This window comes from Antechinus flavipes, chromosome X (assembly GCF_016432865.1).
Source record: "Antechinus flavipes isolate AdamAnt ecotype Samford, QLD, Australia chromosome X, AdamAnt_v2, whole genome shotgun sequence".
Lineage (NCBI taxonomy): Eukaryota > Metazoa > Chordata > Mammalia > Dasyuromorphia > Dasyuridae > Antechinus > Antechinus flavipes.
In genome coordinates, this window is record NC_067404.1 from 82306782 (window position 1) to 82325138 (window position 18357).

General features: G+C 51.9%; 1 protein-coding gene across 1 annotated transcript in view; it reads left to right on the plus strand.

Annotated features, from left to right (window-relative positions):
* The first annotated feature begins 296 nt into the window (after positions 1-296).
* NHSL2 (NHS like 2) overlaps positions 297-18357 on the plus strand; it is a 74531-nt gene continuing 56470 nt past the window's right edge. Inside the window, exon 1 of the mRNA XM_051969215.1 lies at positions 297-619. Coding sequence (XP_051825175.1) covers positions 553-619 — 67 coding nt within the window. The 5' untranslated portion in view covers positions 297-552. The remainder of the gene's footprint in view (positions 620-18357) is intronic.

Sequence of the window (18357 nt, forward strand, 5' to 3'; positions counted from 1 at the left end):
AGGGCCACAGGGAAGTGCCCCGTGGGAAGGGGGAAGGGGGAGCAAGGGCAGCCTGGGAAGCAGGAGGTTGGGGTAGGACAGAGATGAGACTGCCCTGCATTTCCCGCAAGGGTGCCCTGGCCAGGGTGTGGGGTGGGAGAAGAGGGGAGTGAGAGGGGGAGAAGAGGGAGGGAGGAAGGGAGGAACAGAGGGAGAGACGGCGGGAGGGAGAGGAGAGGAGAGGAGAGGAGAGGAGAGAGAGAGAGAGAGAGAGAGAGAGAGAGAGAGAGAGAGAGAGAGAGAGAGAGAGCGCGAGCGAGAGCGCAGGGTTAGGAGGGGGGAGCGAGCGCGCGAGCAGGCTGGGGAGGAGCGCTCCTGGCGGGCTGCAGTCCATCCATCGGGAAAGGCCGGGGCTGGGCAATGGTGCACGCCAGGGACAGAAGAGGGCTCCTGAGGCAGGATGGGCGCCGCCAGCAGAGGCAGAGGAGCTGAGGTGATGTAAGCACCTGGGGAGGGGCTCAGGCTGAGGGGAGGCGGTGGCGGAGGAGGAGGAGGGTGCCAGTCCAGGACAGAATGATGGGCAACTCTCACCACAAGCAACTGAGGACTAAGAGGCAGAGCAGGATGCACCCAGCAACAGGTACTCCTCCCTTCCCCCTCCTCCCTCCCTCCCTTCTTTCGGGGGCTCCCTCTCCTCTGCACCTTCTTTCCATCCTGGCTCCCGGCTTCCACGGGACTCTGGCTGCCGGCCTGACATGGGGGGGAGATGGGGGGGGCAAGTGAGGCTGGGCTGAAGGGGGGGCTCCTCGCGGCTCCCGAGGCCGGGGCTCTCCGGCGGCCCCGCCATCGCCCGAAGTTTCTTGCTCGCTAGCGTCGGGGGTCTGGGGCTGTGTCTGTGTCCGGTCCGGTGGGATTCTGGTGCGCGGGGACCGAGGCTTTGCAGAAACCGCTCTTTGTTATCTAAGCTGTGGCGCCCCCCCTCCCCCCCACCCCCCGGCTCCCATGCACACCTACGGCTTCTTGGGCTGGAGCTCCCATGTGATACATGCAGATAATTGTACAGAGGAATCTGTTTCTTGCTGTGTAATGGCACCCCCATGCACGCCCAGGCCCACGCCCACGCCCACGCCCACGCCATGAAGGGATCTCTCCTTCGGCTGCACGAGCACGAGCCGCTGTCTTTTGGCACTCTCCATCCGGGGGCCTGACGCGCCCTGCCCCCCGACCCCTGCGAGAAGCCGGCCCCCGCGCTCTGCTTTCGCGTTCGCCTCCCTCTTTCCTCCCGAGACACGGGGAGCCGTGGAACCTCATCCGCGAGCATCCCCGGCCGGCTCCTTGCCGTCTGTCTTCCCGGGAGTAATGGGCGGAAGTGGCAGGAAGGCACGTTTCAGTTCATCGAAAGGAAGAGCTCGTGGGCCCTGGGAGCTATCCCCAAATGGAAGGGGCCTCAGTGGCGGGGATGGAGCCCCCCTCAGGTCTCCCCGCGGTGGCCGGATGCTGAGGCTGTGGGGATTCCTCGGCAGGGCCGGGGGGGGGGGGGGGGGGGGGGGGGGAGGGCATCCGCCTCTGAGCTCCCTCCCAACTCCGAGATCCTGGAAGTCTGTGATTTGCGGAAATCTCCAAAGTGGCCCACGAGAGAAGTTCCCCGAGTGGGCTCTTTGGGGGTCATTTGGTCCAACCCCAGCACCGAGCAGAGGAGGAAATGAGCCCCCAGGACAGGAAGCCACCCAGTTGAGCAGAGCCAGAAGGAGCTTGAGGTCCCACCCTCCATCCTCGAAGCCATTTCCCCGTGGGCTGCTCCCTGTTCCCAAACGCTCAGCCCTGACTCTAGGGCTCCCGACTCCTCCACCTGAGCTCCTGACCGCTGGTGGAGCTTCAGACAGGGACCGTTCCAAATGAACATCACCTCCCCCGTGTCGGGCCCTCCCTGGTGGCTGGCAGTGCTTTCTCCGGTCTCTGATTCCTTCCCAGCATCCCCACAGCAGCTGCTCCAGGCCTCCAGTCCCTTTTGCTCTGCTCCGGCAGAGGCCCCCCCATGCCATTCTTTCTACTTGCTCAACGGCACCGAGACCTCCTCTCACCTCCTGCAGACCCCGACACCTCTCAGTGGCCTCTGTCGCTCCACTCTCAGAATAGGGATCCCAGACTCCTCTTCTGTTGGCCTTTAAAAAAATCCCCAAGCCCACCCCTTCTCTGGACTTGGCCATCCTCACCTAGCTCCTCCCTTTCCCTGTGGTCCTCCGGGACTGGACTGGAACCCTCACTTCCACCTCTGCTTCTTTCAAGATTCAGCTCAAGGGCCACTTTTGCCAAGCAGCCTTCCCCCAATCCCAAACTCAGAATCTTCCCTACCTCCTGGGATTTTCCTCAAGCACTTTCTCTTATTCTTTCCTTTTCCCTATCTCAATCTGTCTGGTAGTGTTTCCGTTCTGGTCTATGCAGCAGTTCCGTCTCCCCCTCCTCCATCCTCCCCTCCCCCAGGAGCTAAACGTAAATCTTGGGACCTTGTCACACCCCATCTTCGGCACCTTATGCCTAGTAGGCCCTTTTAATAGATGTCTATCGGATAAAAACTCCCAGGTTTTGCTGAGCCCACTGGGAAGGAGGGAAAAGGTTACTTGAATGAAGTCGAAATTGTGAATTTTATACAAAGTCAGTAGTCAGAGATCACACTTCCAAATGCGTTGGATTCCACGTAGGCCATCTTTGCGGCTGGAAAGAAAGTGGTTCCGGCTTCCCTGGAGCACGGCAAGAGTCGGCCACGCTGGGTCGTGGGCTCACAGGCTTTTCCTATAGAGGAGGATGAGGGAATGGGTTTGCCAAATGGTTGTGTGGCCTTTGTAGGCTCGCCGGGTCTGTATTCCTGCGGTGATCAGATCCTCCAGGGTTCCTTACGATGACCTGAATGATCAGGTCCTTTTTGCGTGTGTATGGCACAATGCTTGGCGCCTAGTAAGTGCCAGATAAGCATCTGTCGATCGATTGTTTGGCACGAGGCCATGGCGATTAGACATCAGCACCTTTGTCCCAGGATGGTTAGCGCCAGAGCCACGGTGATGGCGAGTTGGGAAGTTTGGGGGATGTGGTTAATAAATTCTAGCAGAATTTTGTGGCTAAGTGGTGAGCCACTTTCTGAGAGACTTTTGTCCCTTTTGAGGAGCTGTCTTCATGCCCTAACTCCCGGTTACATTCCCCATGAGACTCTGCCCACATGCCATTTCCCTGCACTTACTTGTTCCCACTCTCTTTGGAGATAGATACCCCACGTGGGGGCTTTGAAGGCGCGTGTCGCTTCCCTGCGCTTGATTGTAAGCTCTCTGAGGGCCAGGACCATATCTCACGTGTGAACAAAGGAACAGAAAAGCATGGCTCGGCTGCACGCTATGTGCCCTGCCCTGGGCCGAGGGCAGGAGATAGAAATACGTGTTGGTTTGGAAAGTCCCAGCTTGGTGAAGGGAACAGAGAGGGTAGTGGGCTGGCACACCCTTTCCAGGGGCAACGGGCTATTGATTTAATTAGTTACAGTACCGGAAGGGCAAGGAATATGTGCACAGCAACAAGGTGACTGTCAAGGAGACGGGCCAGGCAGGGAGGGAAGCTTGGCTCGGGCCAGCTAATTACAGTGGGCCAGGTGGGGCCTTGACCGGAAGAAACGATGTCACATCGGGCCTTCCCTCGCTCATAGCCGTGGCCGGACGCCATGATTTGTCAGGTGTATGGCTCAGACAGCTAAGAGCTGCTGTTGGTCACACGTTCGTCCTGCCAGTTAATTAACTCCAAGCCCGGCTCTGTCACTAGGTGTGAATTGCCCACCTTGGGGGATGGCTAAAGTAGGACCAATTAATCAATCAGGAGCTATTCTTAAGCTTCTACCCCAGCACTGCCAGACGGGCCCTAGTGGGTGTCAGGGACACAGACAAAAGTGACGGATGCTCTGACATCATGGAGTTTTTTCCCCGTTAAGGAGGGCACCAACAAGCACACAAATAGAATCGGTAGGAAATGAAGAATGAGGGTCGGGCTAGATGGAGGGCTGTGGACTAGCCTCTCAGAGTACAAGGTCAAAAGGTTCTGAGCTGAGGCTTGAAGGATGCCTGCAATTCTTTTTTTTTTTTTTTTTTTGTAAATAGTATTTTATTTTTTTCAACTTGCATGTAAAGATAGTTTTCAATATTCTTCTTCTTCTTTTTTCTGAGGCAATTAGGGTTAAGTGACTTGCCCAGCGTCACACAAAGTGTCTGAGGCCAGATTTGAACTCAGGTCCTCCTGACTTCAAGGCTGGTGCTTTGTCCACTGGGCCTAAACATTCATTTTTTAATATAATTTTTAGCTCCAAATTTTTTCTTTCTTCCTCCCTCCTCTCCCCCGTCCCTAAAACAGCAAGCAATCCAATATAGGTTACCCATGGGCAAGCATGTAAACATATTAACACATTAATCGTGTGGTGAAAGAAAACAGAACCATGAAAAAAATGAAAAACTAAAATAACTAAACATAATACATTTCAATCTGCATTCAGACTCCATAGTTCTTTCTTTGGAGGTGGACGCCATTTTCTATCATGAGTCCTTTGGAATTGTCCGGGGTCGTTGTATCACTGAGAAGAGCTAAGTCATTCGTAGTTAGTCATCACACAGTGTTCCTGTCACTGTGTACAATGTTCTCCCGGTTCTAGTCATTGCACTCGGCGTCCGTTCAAGTCTTGCAAGGTTCTTCTGAAATCATCCTGCTGATGGTTTCTTATAGCACAATAGTATTCCATTACATTCATACGCCACACCTTATTCATCTGTTCCCTCATTGATGAGCATCCCTTCCATTTCCAATTCTTTTCTGCCACATAAAGAGCTGCTCTCAATGTTTTTTTACCTGTTGTTTCTTTTCCCCTTCTTATGATCTCTTTGGGATACAGACCTTTGCTGGGTCAAAGGGGATGCACAGTTCGATTGCCCTTTGGGCATAGTTCCAAATCGTTTTTCCAAAATCAGTTCCTAACTCCACTGATAATATATCAGTTCCAATTTTCGCAGCTCTTCTCTTAACAGTTATCATTTTCCTTTTCTGTCATATCAGCCAATCTAATAGGTGTGAGGTGGTACCTCAAAATTGGTTTCATTTGCATTTCTGTAATCATTTTTTCATATAACTAGAGATACCCTTAATTTCTTCATCTGAAAACTTCCCATTCATATCATTTGACCATTTATCAACTGGGAAATGACTTGTATTCTTATCCATTTAGCCTAGTGCTCTCTATATTTGAGAAATGAGGTATTTATCAGTATCGCTGGCTGTAAAAAATGTTTTCCCAGCTTTTTGCTTTCCTTCTAATCTCTCTTGTGTTCATTTTGTTTGTGCAAATCTTTTTAATTTAATGGAATCAAAATGATCCATTTTGCATTTCGTCATGTTCTCTGTTTCTTGTGTGGTCATCAATTCTTCCCTTCTCCATAGATCTGACAACTAAACTATTCTTTGCTCTTCTAATTTGCTTATGAGATCACCCTTCCTGTGTAAATCATGAACCCATTTTGACCTTATCTTGGCATATGGTATGAAATTTTGGTCTATCCCCAATGTCTGCCATATTCTTTTTCAGTTTTCCCAGTCAATAATGAGTTTTTATCCCCCAAACTGGAGTCTGAGTTTATCAAGCAGTAGATTATGATAGTCAGTGACTCCTGTGGCTTGTGTACCTAATCTAGTCCACTAATCCCTGGTCTATCCCTAATGTCTGCCATATTCTTTTTCCAGTTTTTCCAGTCAAATAATGAGTTTTTATCCCAAAGCTGGAGTCTTTGAGTTTATCAAGCAGTAGATTACTATAGGCAGTGATTCCTGTGGCTTGTGTACCTAATCTATTCCCCTGATCTGCCACTCTTATTTCTTAACCAGTACCAAGTAATTCTGATGATTGCTGTTTTATAATATAGTTTTAGATCTCTCGTGGCCAGGTCACTTTCCTTTGCATTAAAAAAAAATTTTCTTAAAAGCACCCACATGTGCCAAAATGTTTGCGGCGGCCCTTTGTGTAGTGGCAAGGAACTGGAAAGGAATTGGATGCCCATCAGTCAGAGAATGGCTGAATAAGTTATGGTATATGAAAGTTATGGAATATTATTGTTCTGTGAAAAAAGATCAGCAGGATGATTTCAGAGAGGCCTGGAGAGACTTAACATGAATTCATGCTGAGTAATGTGAGTAGAACCAGGAAAACATGGTACACAGCAACAACAAGATTATGCCATGATCAACTCTGATGGTCATGGCTCCTTTCGACAATGAGACAATTCAGAGTAGTTCCAATAGACTTGTGATGGAGGGAGCCATCTGCACCCAGAGAGCGGGCTGTAGGGACTGTGGATCACAAAGTTTTCACCTTTTGTTGTTGTCGTTTGCTTGCTTGTTGTTTTTCTTTCTCACGTTCCCCTCCTTGATCTGATTTTTCTTGTGCACTGTGATGAACGTATGTTTAGAAAAATTGCACACGTTTAACCTATGTTGGATTACTTGCTGTCTAGGGGAGGGAGGATGTGAGGATGGAGGGAAAAAAGTTTGGAGCACAGAGTTTTGCAAGGATGAATGCTGAAAAATGTTTTTGCATATACTTGGAACAATAAAAAGCTATCATTACTTTCAAAATGAATTCTGGTTTAAAAAAAATTAATTCCTTTGATATTCTTGACCTTTTGTTCTTCCAGATGAATTGTTATTTTCTCTAGCTCTACAGAATAATTTTGGTAGTGTGATTGGCATGGTACTGAATAAGTAAATTAATTTAGGTATAATTGTCATTTTATTATATTAGTTTGACCTACCCATGAGGAACTGACATTTTCCCAGCGGTTTAGATGTGACTATTTGTGTGAAAAAATGTTTTGAAATCGTGTTCACGTAGTTCTTGGATTTGTCTTGACAAGTAGGCACCCAAATATTTAATTTTCTCTGCAGTTATTTTAAAAGGAATTTCTCTTTCTATCTCTTGCTTGCTGAGCTTTGCTGGTCGTATATAGAAACGTTGTTGATGTATATGGGTTTATCTTATATCCTGCAACTTTGCAAAAGGTGTCCATTATTTCAAGCAGTTTTTCAGTTGATTCTCTAAGTTTATCATCATATCATTTGCAAAGAGTGATAGTTCTGTTTCCTCATTGCTTACTCTAATTCCTTTGATTTCTTTTTCTTCTCTTATTGCTAAAGCTAACATTTTTAATACAGTATTGAATAATAGTGGTGATAATCAGGGTTTCACCTGATCTTATTGGGAAGTCTTCTTCTTCTTCTTCTTCTTCTTCTTCTTCTTTTAAAGCTTTTTATTTTTCAAAACATATGCATGGACAATTCTTCAGCATCAGTCATCGCAAAAAATCCTGCGTTCCAATTTCCCCCCCTTTCCCCATGCCCCTCCCTAAATGACAGGTAATCCAATATATGTTAAACATGGTAGAAATATATGTTAAATCCAATATATGTATGCATATTTATACAATTATTGTGCCACACAAGAAAAAAAATAAAACGCAAGCGAACAACAACAAAAAGAGTAAGAATGCTATCTTGTGTTCCACACTCAATTCCCACAGTCCTTTCTCTGGGTGCAGATGGCTCTCTTCATCACTGAACAATTGGAACCCCTCCCAACTCATCAGAAAGTCTTCTGGCTTATCCCCGTTACATATAATACTTGCTGATGGTTTTAGGTAGATGCTGCTTATCACTTTAAGGAAAACTCCTTTTATTCCCATTCTCTTAAGTGTTTTTGATACTATTAAGTGCTGTATTCTGTCAAAAACTTTTTCTGCATCTATTGAGATAACCATATGATTTCTGTTACTTTTGTCCTCGAGATAGTCGATTATGTTGATAGTTTTCCTAATATTGAACCAGCTGGGCCTTCCTGGTATAAATCCCTCCTGGTCACAGTGCCTTATCCCAGTGCTAAATTGAGAGGGGACAGTTGAAGTCTCTGGCTAGGGGACAGTTGAAGTCTCTGGCTAGTAGAATTTTGCTGTCCATGTCTTCCTGTGATTTACTTAACTTGTCCTCTAAGAATCTGGATGCTGTACCACTTGGTGCGTAAAAGTTTATTATTGGCATGACTTTATTGTCTATAGTCCCTTTTTTAGGGAGAAGTACTTTCCTTTCTTGTCTCTTTTAATTGGATTTTTTTGACCTTTGTCTGAAAGCAGAATTGCTACCCCTGCTTTTTTTCTACTTCAGCTGAAGCATAATATATTGTGCTCTAGCCTTTTACCTTTACTGTGCGTGTGCGTGTGTGTGTGTGTGTGTGTGTGTGTGCGCGCGCTTCAAATAACACCTGCAATTCTAACAGCTGGAGATGAAATGAGGGTAGGCCAGCACAAATGTACCAAGATGGCAGCTGGAGAATTGCTTACAAAAAACAGGAAGTTGGCTAGTTTGGCCGGATTGTGGAATGTATGGCTAGGAGTAAAGTGTGAGAAAACTGGAAAGGCAAGGGGAGGCAAGAAAGGCTTTAAAAGCCTAACAGGGCATTTAGGGTTGAATCCCAGTGGCAATAGGGAGCCATCAAGGTTTACTGAGTAGAGACAGTGATGCTATGAGGCCGGTGCTTTGGGAAGATCACTTTGGCAGCAGAGTGGAGGATGGATTGGAAGAGGGGGACGTTTGAGAGGGAGAAGGGACTGGAGGGAGAGAGACTAAATAGGAGGCTGTTTGAACCAAGGTGGGAGAGAAGAAGTCAAGGGGGAGGGATATTGCGGAGTTAGAAATTGAAAGATCTGGTAACTGACTGGAGAAGATGCGGGATAAGGATGAGGAAGGCATCAAGCACAATGCTGAGCTTAATAATATGAGAGAGCAGAAGGATGGTGGTGTCCCTGCAGAAATAGGGAAGTTTGGAAGAGGGGAAGAGTTTAGGGGCAAGATAATGAGTTTAATTCTGAACACATGGGGTTTGAGAGAGCTGTGCGACATCCAGTTTGAAATGTATTATAAGTGGGATGGGAGCTCAGGTGAGAGAGAAAGGCTGGAGAGAGAGATCTGAGAGTCATCTGTTAGAGAGATGAGAATGGGAGGCTGGGAGCTGATGGTTCACCAAATGAGGGATTACAGAGACAAGGCCTAGTGTGGAGCCTTGGGATGCCCCCAGGGTTAGGGGTCATGCTCTTTATGAAGACTGAGCAAAGGAGAATGATAAGGAGTGATCAGAGAGGTAGGAGGAGAACCAAGAGAGAACAAGAGAGGGGAGTGAGGATCCAGGAGAAGACGTTGATTAAACGGTGTCAGAGGCCGCAGAGAGTTCAGGAAGAAGAAGGAATGAGCCAAAGCTGTCAGAGTTGGCAAGTGAGAGATCCTTGGGAACTTTGGCCAGAGCAGTTTTGCCTCAGAGTCTGAACTTCTGTCAGTTCAGCCAGAGTGCCTGGTACCTGATCCCGCCAGGTGACCTTCCGAATCTTCCTATAACAATTCAAATGGAGGCGATTCCGTTTCCTGGAACGACGCTGGGAGACCGTCCACGGCGAGGTCGGTCCGACGGCTCCGTAGACTTTCACTTTGGTAGACAGCTAGTACCCCTTCTCTCTCCTGCTTTCCTTTGGGGCTTCCCAGACCCTGAGCTAGCCCTGACAGTGCCTGTGTCAACCTCATTATCAGTGTGTACATCCCCGGGAAGTACACCGCCAAGGTAAGTGAACTCATCCACAGCATTCAATAATTCTCTATTTGCCGTAACCAGCGATTTCACGCATGGATGGTGCCGGCTGACAGAGAGCCTCTGTTTTTGCCCCGTGAGCGAGCCGTTGCGGTAGTCCGGATGTGAGGTGACTAGCACCCGCTCCGTCGTGGTAGCGGTGTCAGGAGAAAGGGGGAGATATTCCATAAAGAGAGAACTTGGCAACTTATTGAATTTGGGAAGGTGAGAGGTCAGCTAGGTTGTGAGCTTGGGAGACCGGAAGGATGACGATGTCCAGGATGGTAAGAGGGAAGTTAGAAAGGGGAGGGTTTGCGGGGAAAGCTGATGAGCTCTGTTTTGGACACATTGAATTTAAGATGTCTACTGGAGATCCAGAGGGGGGGATGTCTCGAAGGCAGTCGGAAATGCAGGACTAGAGATCAGCAAAGAGATTGGGGCAGGATGGGTAGATTTGAGAATTATCGGCATCGTCCAATCACGTCTAACTCATCCCGACCCCATTTGGGTTTCTCAGCAAAGATACTGGAATGGCTGGCCATTTCCTTCTCCAGCTCATTTTATAGATGAGGAAACTGAGGCAAACAGGGTGAAGGGACTTGACCAGGGTCACACAGCTAGGATTTGAACTCGTCTCCTCCTGACTCTAGGCCCAACACTCTATCCACTGGCTACCTCGCCGCGCGGTTAAGCCTATGGAGCAGATGAGATCACCAAGTGAGATGATGTGGAGGGGAAAGAGAAGGTGGCCCGAGACAAGGCATGGGGAGACCCCCGTGGTTTACAGGCGTGACTAAAAGGGTCACCAAAAAGAGATGCTTAAACTAGAGTTGATGTTGTTCAGTTGTGTCTGTGATCCTGCATGAGATTTGCTTGGCAAAGATCTTCTCCAGATCATTTTAGAGGAAATGGGGAAACTGAGGCAAATAGGGTTAAGTGACTTACCTAGGGTCACACAAGCTAGGAAGTATCTGAGGTTATATTTAGACGTTGGATTTCCTGACTGCAGACCCAGCACTTTATCCACTGAGCCATCCAGCTGCCTCTAGAGTAGATGCAAGTGTATTTATGGAGAAAGAGGAAGTGAGTAATTGGGAGAAGGGGTGCGGGTGACTGAGGGAGGTCAGGGTGCTGTAGGACGGGCACCAGATGCGAACACGGCGAGAAGCAGGCGAGGTAAGGTCACAGAGTAAGGTCACGAGGGGGCTCCAGGGTGAAGGACTCGATCTCTTTGCCGCCTGAGGCTCGGACCTTGGACAGCGCCCGCCACTGGTGGGGGCTCCAGAAACTCCGCTGTTAGAAGAGTTCGAGCTCCGGCCCTTCCGGCCGACAGGAGCAGTAAGGGCTAGGCCAGGGAGGGGGCCCGGCAGTGGGAGGCAGCAGAGGCGGAAGGTGGAAACGGGGCCCACCCTCAGCCTCCGCAAGGCTGCCCCTGCCCTGGCCGGGCCGGCTGCGAGATGGGGGGGGGGAGGGGGCGTTGCAGGGGACCAGCTGAGCCTGCCTGCAGCCCTCATTAGGGCTTCCTTAGCAGCCGCAGAAGCACAGCGGCGTTCCCATTGGTCCGGGAACCATCTCTTAGGCAACATCTGGCTGGCTCAGAGATTGCTGGGAATCCAGTGACTGCAGGGAAGTCGGCAGCGGCAGGAAAGGGAGGGAGGGAGGGAGGAAGAGAGAGGAGGGAAGGGAGGAGGGAGGGAGAGAAGGAGGGAGAGAAGGAGAGAGGAGGGAGAGAAGAAGGGAGGGAAGGGAGGAGGGAGGGAGAGAAGGAAGGAGGGAGAGAGGGAAGGGTGGGAAAGAGAGAGGAAGAGAGGGAAGGAGGGAGGGAGGGAAGGAGAAAGGAAGGGGAGAAGGAGAGAGAGAAGGAGAGGAGAAAGGGAAGGAGAGAAGAGGGGGAGAAGGAAGGAGAGAGGAAGAGAGACAAAGAGGGAGGAAGGGAGAAAAAAAGAAAGAAGGAGGGAGGGAGGGAGGGAGGGAGGGTTCAGAGGAGTCAGAAACCAAAGAGCACTGCAACCCCCTCATCCCAACCCCATGGCCCCCCAGGGCGGGGCTCCTCAGGGCATGCTTAGTACAGAGATGGGGCTTATGCAGAAACAGGGCCAGAGAAACGAAAGGGAGGAAGGGGACTGAGGCACAGGGGGCCGTCCCAGCCCAGTCTGAACAACTCTGACAGAAGACACTGCCCTCACAAAACTCCCTACCTGGCCCCTAGGCCTTGACGCTTGACGGGTCTGGCACCAAACCCTTCATCTGTAGGATCCCAATAGCCCTGGCAGGGGGAGCTACCCCCTGTACTGTTAGCCCAATTTTACAACTGAGAAAACTGAGGCTCAGAGAGATGACTTGGTCCCTAGCTACACAGCTCTCCGAGTGTCATGTGCGTGAGCCGAACCCAGCAGACCCTCCCGATAGTGGCTCTCTGTGCTACACTGTCTCGGTGCCATTTAGTATTTGTGCCCTCAGAGGAGCTCTTTGCGTTTCTTGGGCTTTCTCAGCCAGGGGAAGGGGTGGTGCTGGCTGGGAAGCCCGAGCAGAGCCCAAGGGGGCAGCACCTTGGCCAGCAGCAGTTTTGTGCCCAACCGGAGCCTAGGTTGGTACCTGACACACAGTAGGTGCTGGAGGCTCGATGCCCGGTCTCCAGGAACAGCTCCCTTTTCTTTTTGCCTTCCTGCTGTCCCGATTCAGTTCACGTGGCCACGGCCAATATCTCGAACCGCCTTCTCTATAGAAAGCCTTAGGCTGTCTTGTGCTCCCGATGACACTCAGCCACACCGGGCCACTTGGCAGCTTCGGCTCCGTCAGGCAGGCCCTCCCGCCACTCGCTCTGCCTAAAGTAGCTTCTCGAGGCCCACTGTGGCCTTTCTCTGCTTCTGCTCATTAATTGGCAGCAGAGCCAGCAGATGGGTGGATCAATAAGAGAAGGAGGAGGAACATATCCTGGGCTCTTTTTGGCCTTTTCTGTAAAAATGGAGCTCCCTTCCTCACAACATTATGGGTGTGTGGTTAGCTGGGCACTCTAAGGTGGGGGGGTCACCCTGGGGTTTTGTTAGTCCTGGCGGGTAAAGAAACTCACTGGGGTTGGTGGGCACCTTCTCAGGGACTCCTAGGCTCCAAAGTTGCCCGGTAGACCGAAAGGATGAATGACTTGTCCTTGACCATGTAGCCAGGATGTGGCAGAGGTCGGTCAGTCAGCCGGCTAACATTTATTGAGCGCTTACTGTATGCTAAGAACCCAGGATACAAGGAAAGGGAAAATTAGTCCCTGCTCTCTAGAGTTCCCAGTCTAGGGGGGAAACAGCCTGCCGTGGCTTCGCACAAACCAGCTAGATAAAGGATAAATTGGACGTGATCTCAAAGGGAAGATGTTAAGATTAAGGAAGCCGGGAAAGGTTCTTGGCGGAAGATGAGACTTTAGCTGAGACTTAAAGGAAACCAGAAAAGAAGGGGGCCCAGGACAGAGCCCTGAGGGACACCCAAAGGATCATGTGGAGGGAAAGCTGGCAAAGGAGACCGAGAACAGGTGGTCAGAGAGGGAGAAGGAGACCCAGAAGAGAGAGGGCCCCCCTTCCCTGTTCTGAACACCTCGAGGGAAGAGAGGGTAAGCTCGGAGAGACTAGCCAATGGTGTCAGAGGCTGCAAAGAGCTTGAGTCAGTATTGAGAAAAGGCTATTGGATTTGGCAACTAAAGATGAGGGATAACTGGGGACAGTGGTTTCAGTCGAATGATGACATTAGAAACCAGACTGTAGGGGCAGCTAGGGGGCGCAGTGGATAGAGCACCAGCCCTGAAGTCAGGAGGACTTGAGTTTAAATCTGGCCTTAGACACTTAACACGTCCTAGCTGTGTGACCCTGGGCAAGTCACTTAACCCCAATTGCCTCAGCAAAAAAAAGAAAGAAAGAAAGAAAAAGAAACATGAGCATCTTGTTACACGTTAGTCTCATTAGCTGGAACTCTGATGTAGCCTTGTTGATCATCCTTTGATCTTTCCTTGCTACTTCCTCTGACTTGGAGTCCTTCTACCTCAGGCTCCCCCAGGGCCTCCTGTGCCTGCAAATTGAGCGGGAAATGCCTCAATAAGTCTGAGGTTTATTGTTAGAAGTGAGCCGCGGGAGAGCCAAGGTGGATGGGAGCTAACCTCGGGAGACTCCAGGAAATCCTTTCTCTTTTGACTTTCTTCTTCCTGAAAAAAGCCAGAAGTCTCTCCCATTCCCCTGCCCTCTTTTGACGCTCTCAGCTAGCAGGAAGAGCCGCCCTTGACAAGCACTTGTTTCCCCCTGTTCGTCTCGGGGATGGGCTGATGCTTCTCCGGCCTGCTGGAAAGCAGCCCCCGAACTCGCTAGCTCGCAGCGGCCTCCTGTCTGGACAGACGGAGAGGCCTGGACAGATGGGCAGACTGGGGCTTTTGCCTCCCCCTTCCTGCCGTGAAGTAAACAGATGGAACAGCACCACGGTTCTGGACCGCCTCTGTCCTCCTTGGGGACAGTTCCTCCCTCCGGGACGGGCCTGCCCTCCTCCCAGCGGTCCACTCTACTTGGCCCGGCCACTGGGTCCCCATTTCAGGCAGGGCCCTGGCACAGGCGGCCCGCTCAGCCTTAAGCTGCTTCTCCCTCCCGCTTGGTCAACAGCAGGGCCCGGCTCTCCTGCCATGTTCTTGGCTGCAGTGAATGGCCAGGGTCAGAACTCACAGCCTGTTCCAGGTTGCATGGGGGAAGGGGGGAGCCCCAGACAGACAGAGAAGGAGGAGAAAGAGGAGGAGGAAGGGAGGGAGAGGGGGGAACTTAGAGGAACTGCCTCTCTCTCTCTCTCTTCACCCTCCTCCTTTCCCTCCCTGCCCCCTGGGGACCATGGGAAGGAAGGGGGCCTGGGCAGTGACAATAGACCAGGGAGCTGACTCAAACAGCCAGTTCCTGCTCATTTCCTCTCTCTGTGGAGCAGGAGTGGGAGTGGACATCGGCTTCTCCGTGTGCTGGCTCCTGCCGCAAGCCCCGCTGCTGGGACAGGGAGTGTCGGCAGGAGAACCAAGTGGCAGCCCCCTGCCCCTAAAGCCACCTCGCCGCCATTGGCCTAGAAGCCCGGGCCACCCTCTGGGACTGCCTGCGCTCAAGAAGCCATGCCCCGGCTTCGGGTGGGCCGGGAAGGGGAGCTCAGAGAGAGGGGCCAGGCCAGTTGAGGCACCTGGCGGCTCCGTCTGCCCACTCCTTCCCTCTCCGGCTCTGTCCGGCTGGCCGGGGAGGGCTTGGGGTCGCTTTCATGTGGATGTTTGGGCACCTGCGCCTCTGTGATGGAAAAAGCAGAATTTTTCAGCCCTTCCTGGAGCAGGGCAGGTGAGTTCATTGGAGAAATCGGGAGTGAAAAGGAGTGCCACTTCTCACTAGGCTTTGGGGGGCCCAGAAAGGCTTTGGGATCACTCCCTGGCAAGGGGGCACTCTAGGATTCTTGGGTGATGTGGGGGAGAGAATCAGCCATTTTCAGAGTTGTAGGGAGCTATTATGGCAGGGTGGTCGGTAATCACTTAGACCTGCTCCCAATTGATAGTGGGGGGCAATTGTGGTGGAGAGGGGTTAGAGGAAACCCCTTGTATGTCATGTGAGAATGAGGTGAGAAAACAAGGGATGGTTAACCTGAAGGAGAAAAGATCATGTGTGTGTGCGTGAGTGTGAGTGTGTGTGTGAGTGTGAGTGTGTGTGTGAGTGTGAGTGTGTGTGTGTGTGTGTGTGTGTGTGTGTGTGTGTGTGTGTCTGGCAGGGTAGGGATGTCCCCCAATCACTGTTTTGAGATGCTGATGGGCTGCCATGTGGTCCAGGGACTGACTGGTCTTGCTCTGCGTCCCGAGAGCACACTTAGGACAAATGGAGGAGGTTTGCAGGGAGGGAGAGTCCACCTCCATTTTAGGGAGAGCTCTCGAAGCCTCAGAGGGGGCCCTTCTGAATAGCCGGTAGTGGGTTTGGTGTAGAGTGAGCTCCCAACCCTGAAGTGTTTGCGCAGAGACTGGTTCCCCCTCTGGGGGAGGTTCCAGAGGCCCGGGATCCCAGGGAAGCTGGGCCCTGTGGGGAGCTGGGCCCTGTGGGGAGCTGTGCAGCTCCAAAGTCCAGGATTCAGTTCCCTGAGAGTCTGCTTGGCTTAGCTCGGAGGTCTGAGGGGAGAGGACGGCCAGCGTTCATTGGAGGTCCCCTGCTCCACCGAGTGACTGGGAACAGCTTTGCCACGAGCTTGGAGACGCTGGGCCAAGGGCTCGGCGGGACCCCAGCGTTTGGCCTGTGTGCCGTTGTACTTGGGGGGCAATGCTGGTCTTCAGTCCCTTCCTGGGGAGTCAGGGAAGGCTTTGCCCCTTCTTGCAGGAAGATTGCCATGTGCTTTAAAGCCCTCCCCCACTTTGGTTACATCTTCACCAAGGAGACGCTCACCCAGTCATTTCCCAACCTCCCTTGGGGGGCTTTTCCTCACTCCAGATTCTGAAGAGGGGAGAGTTTTGGACAGGGCCTCCGGGGGTCTTAGGGCAGCGTCCTTCCCTCCCTTCCCCGTCTCCCTTCTTCCTTCTCTGGCTGCCGCCAGTGTCGGTGCCCTGGGCCGGTAGCGCCTTCTGGAGCTGGAGTTGCCGTCCTCTGCTGACAGACAGTCTGGAGGAGGGGAGCAGCAGGGAGCTTTCCTGCTCCCCAGGCCTCCCTCTCCAGTCCCCCTGAGGATTGTGGGAACATTGAGAACCTTGACTGTCAGTGAGACAGTGGTCCAAGAACTACAAAGAGTGCAGCCTGGGCCAGCCCGGCAGGGTGGTGGAGCCCCACGGTGGCCCTTTGGGACAGGGAGCGCCACTTTGCAGCCAGCGGTGATGCTGGATCCCACTACCAGGCCGCTTTCTATACATTAGCCCATTTGCTCCTGGGCAGCAAGTATTCTTCCCACAGCCATTTTAGAGAAGGAAACCGCCCCTCAGAGCAGCCAGGTGACTTAGCCGAGGTCAACGGCCAAAAAGCAGTCACGCTGGAGGATAGCTTAGCTAAAAACAAAGCCTCCGTCATTTCCCAGCAGACGGGTCAGAGAGGTGGAACAGAGCCGCGATCCATTCTCTCTGTGTGGTCCAGCCTCCAGGAGAGCATCCGACCTGTGGCAGAACAGAATTCCTTGGGAGAAGCAAACTTAGACGAAAGGTTAAAGTTGAAGGTGGGGGGAGGGGAAGCTGGGGATCCTTTCTAATCCCACCCCCTCTCTGAGGGGATGGCAGCCTCAGAGAAACCCAGGGCTGAGGCCTTCCTCACCCAGATGCCCCAGAAGCCTGTGGGACGAATCAGAGGCCCTTCCAACTCTCTCCTGAGAGAGTTTCTGCCTCATCCCGGATCTCCCTTCAAATCCAGCTTCTCTCTAGCATTTCCTTCGGAACAGCTGGAGTTCTGAGTCTGGCGCTGATGCGCTGACAGACTGCTGGATGTCCTTTGTACCAGGTTGCTGGGAAAGGAGTTTCCAGCTGTTTCCAGCTGCAGCCTGCCCTGCCTGCCCCAGCCTTCTCTGGCATTCAGGATTGCCAAAATGAGCAAGGCCTTGGTCAAAATGGCTTCGGCATCAATGTCTCTCTCCATCTCTCTGTGGGTCTCTCTGGGTGTCTCTCTCCGTCTCTGCGACCATCACCAGTCTCTGCTGTTCCTTAGTGCTTTCGGCCTGGCGGCAGAAACTCTGAGATCGTGAACCTCTTAGAATCTTTGTCCAGAGACTCAAGTAAGCCAAAGGTAGAAGGCTGTGGGGATGCCGTGGAGAGGCGTAAGCCCAGACCGCCTCAAGTGGCCAGTTTGGTATATGGGGAAGCCAGTGTGATCAAAACCAGAACTAGGCGAGAAAGATGGGGCTGTGGCCCAGGAGGCGTTGCTGGCAATGCAGATATTCCTTTAGTGGGTAGAAGTGGCAGGTCTTAACAGCAGGTTGGCAAAGATGATTATTTAAATTAGGAAAGGACCACGCCGTGCCCTTCCCTCTCTCTCTCGTCCATCCCCTCACCCTCAGCCAGATACCAAGGAAGCTCCACCCCAGCCAGGCCCCCACCTTGCTCCCTGCTCCCTCTCTCCCTCCACAGATGATTTTGGGTTCCGGGTGCCCTTCTGGCCAATTAGGGCTCCGTCCCAGTGGCCACATTATTTTATTGGCAAAATCTTAACATCGGCCTTAAGTCAAGATGCCCCTGGAACATTAGTGTTGTCTTAGTAACAGACTCCATATGACATCTACTGATAAGATCTCGAGCTGTTAGGATGCTCAGATCCAAACCCCTCCTCTTTAAGAAAGAAAGGAAAGAAAGGCCCTGGGGAGGCGGCTGGGAAATCCAGCCAGGACTTGCACCCAGGCCCTGGACTCCAGCGCCCTTTGCCAGCCCCGTTTTCCTCTAAGGCGCTAAGTCTCAGTGTTGCCTACTGGATAAAGCAGGAACTCCCCTCTTTGGGGCCCTTCCCCCCCACAACCTTCTCTTGTGCATCCCCTCTGGGCTAGCCCCTTCCCACCTTGCCCACTTTAGCAGCCGTCGCTCACCCGCACCAACGCTATGGATGCGGTGTCAAACTGGCCTTCTCGCTGCCCAAGCGTCATGGGCAGCTCTACTCTGCTCTTGCTTGGATGGTCCCTCATGTGTGAACAGCTCCCCTGCCCCACTTCCCCTCTCCCCTTTCAAGATTCAGCTCAAGTGCCAGCGTCTGCACCAAGTATTTCCTGATCCTCCAGCTGTGAGGGGC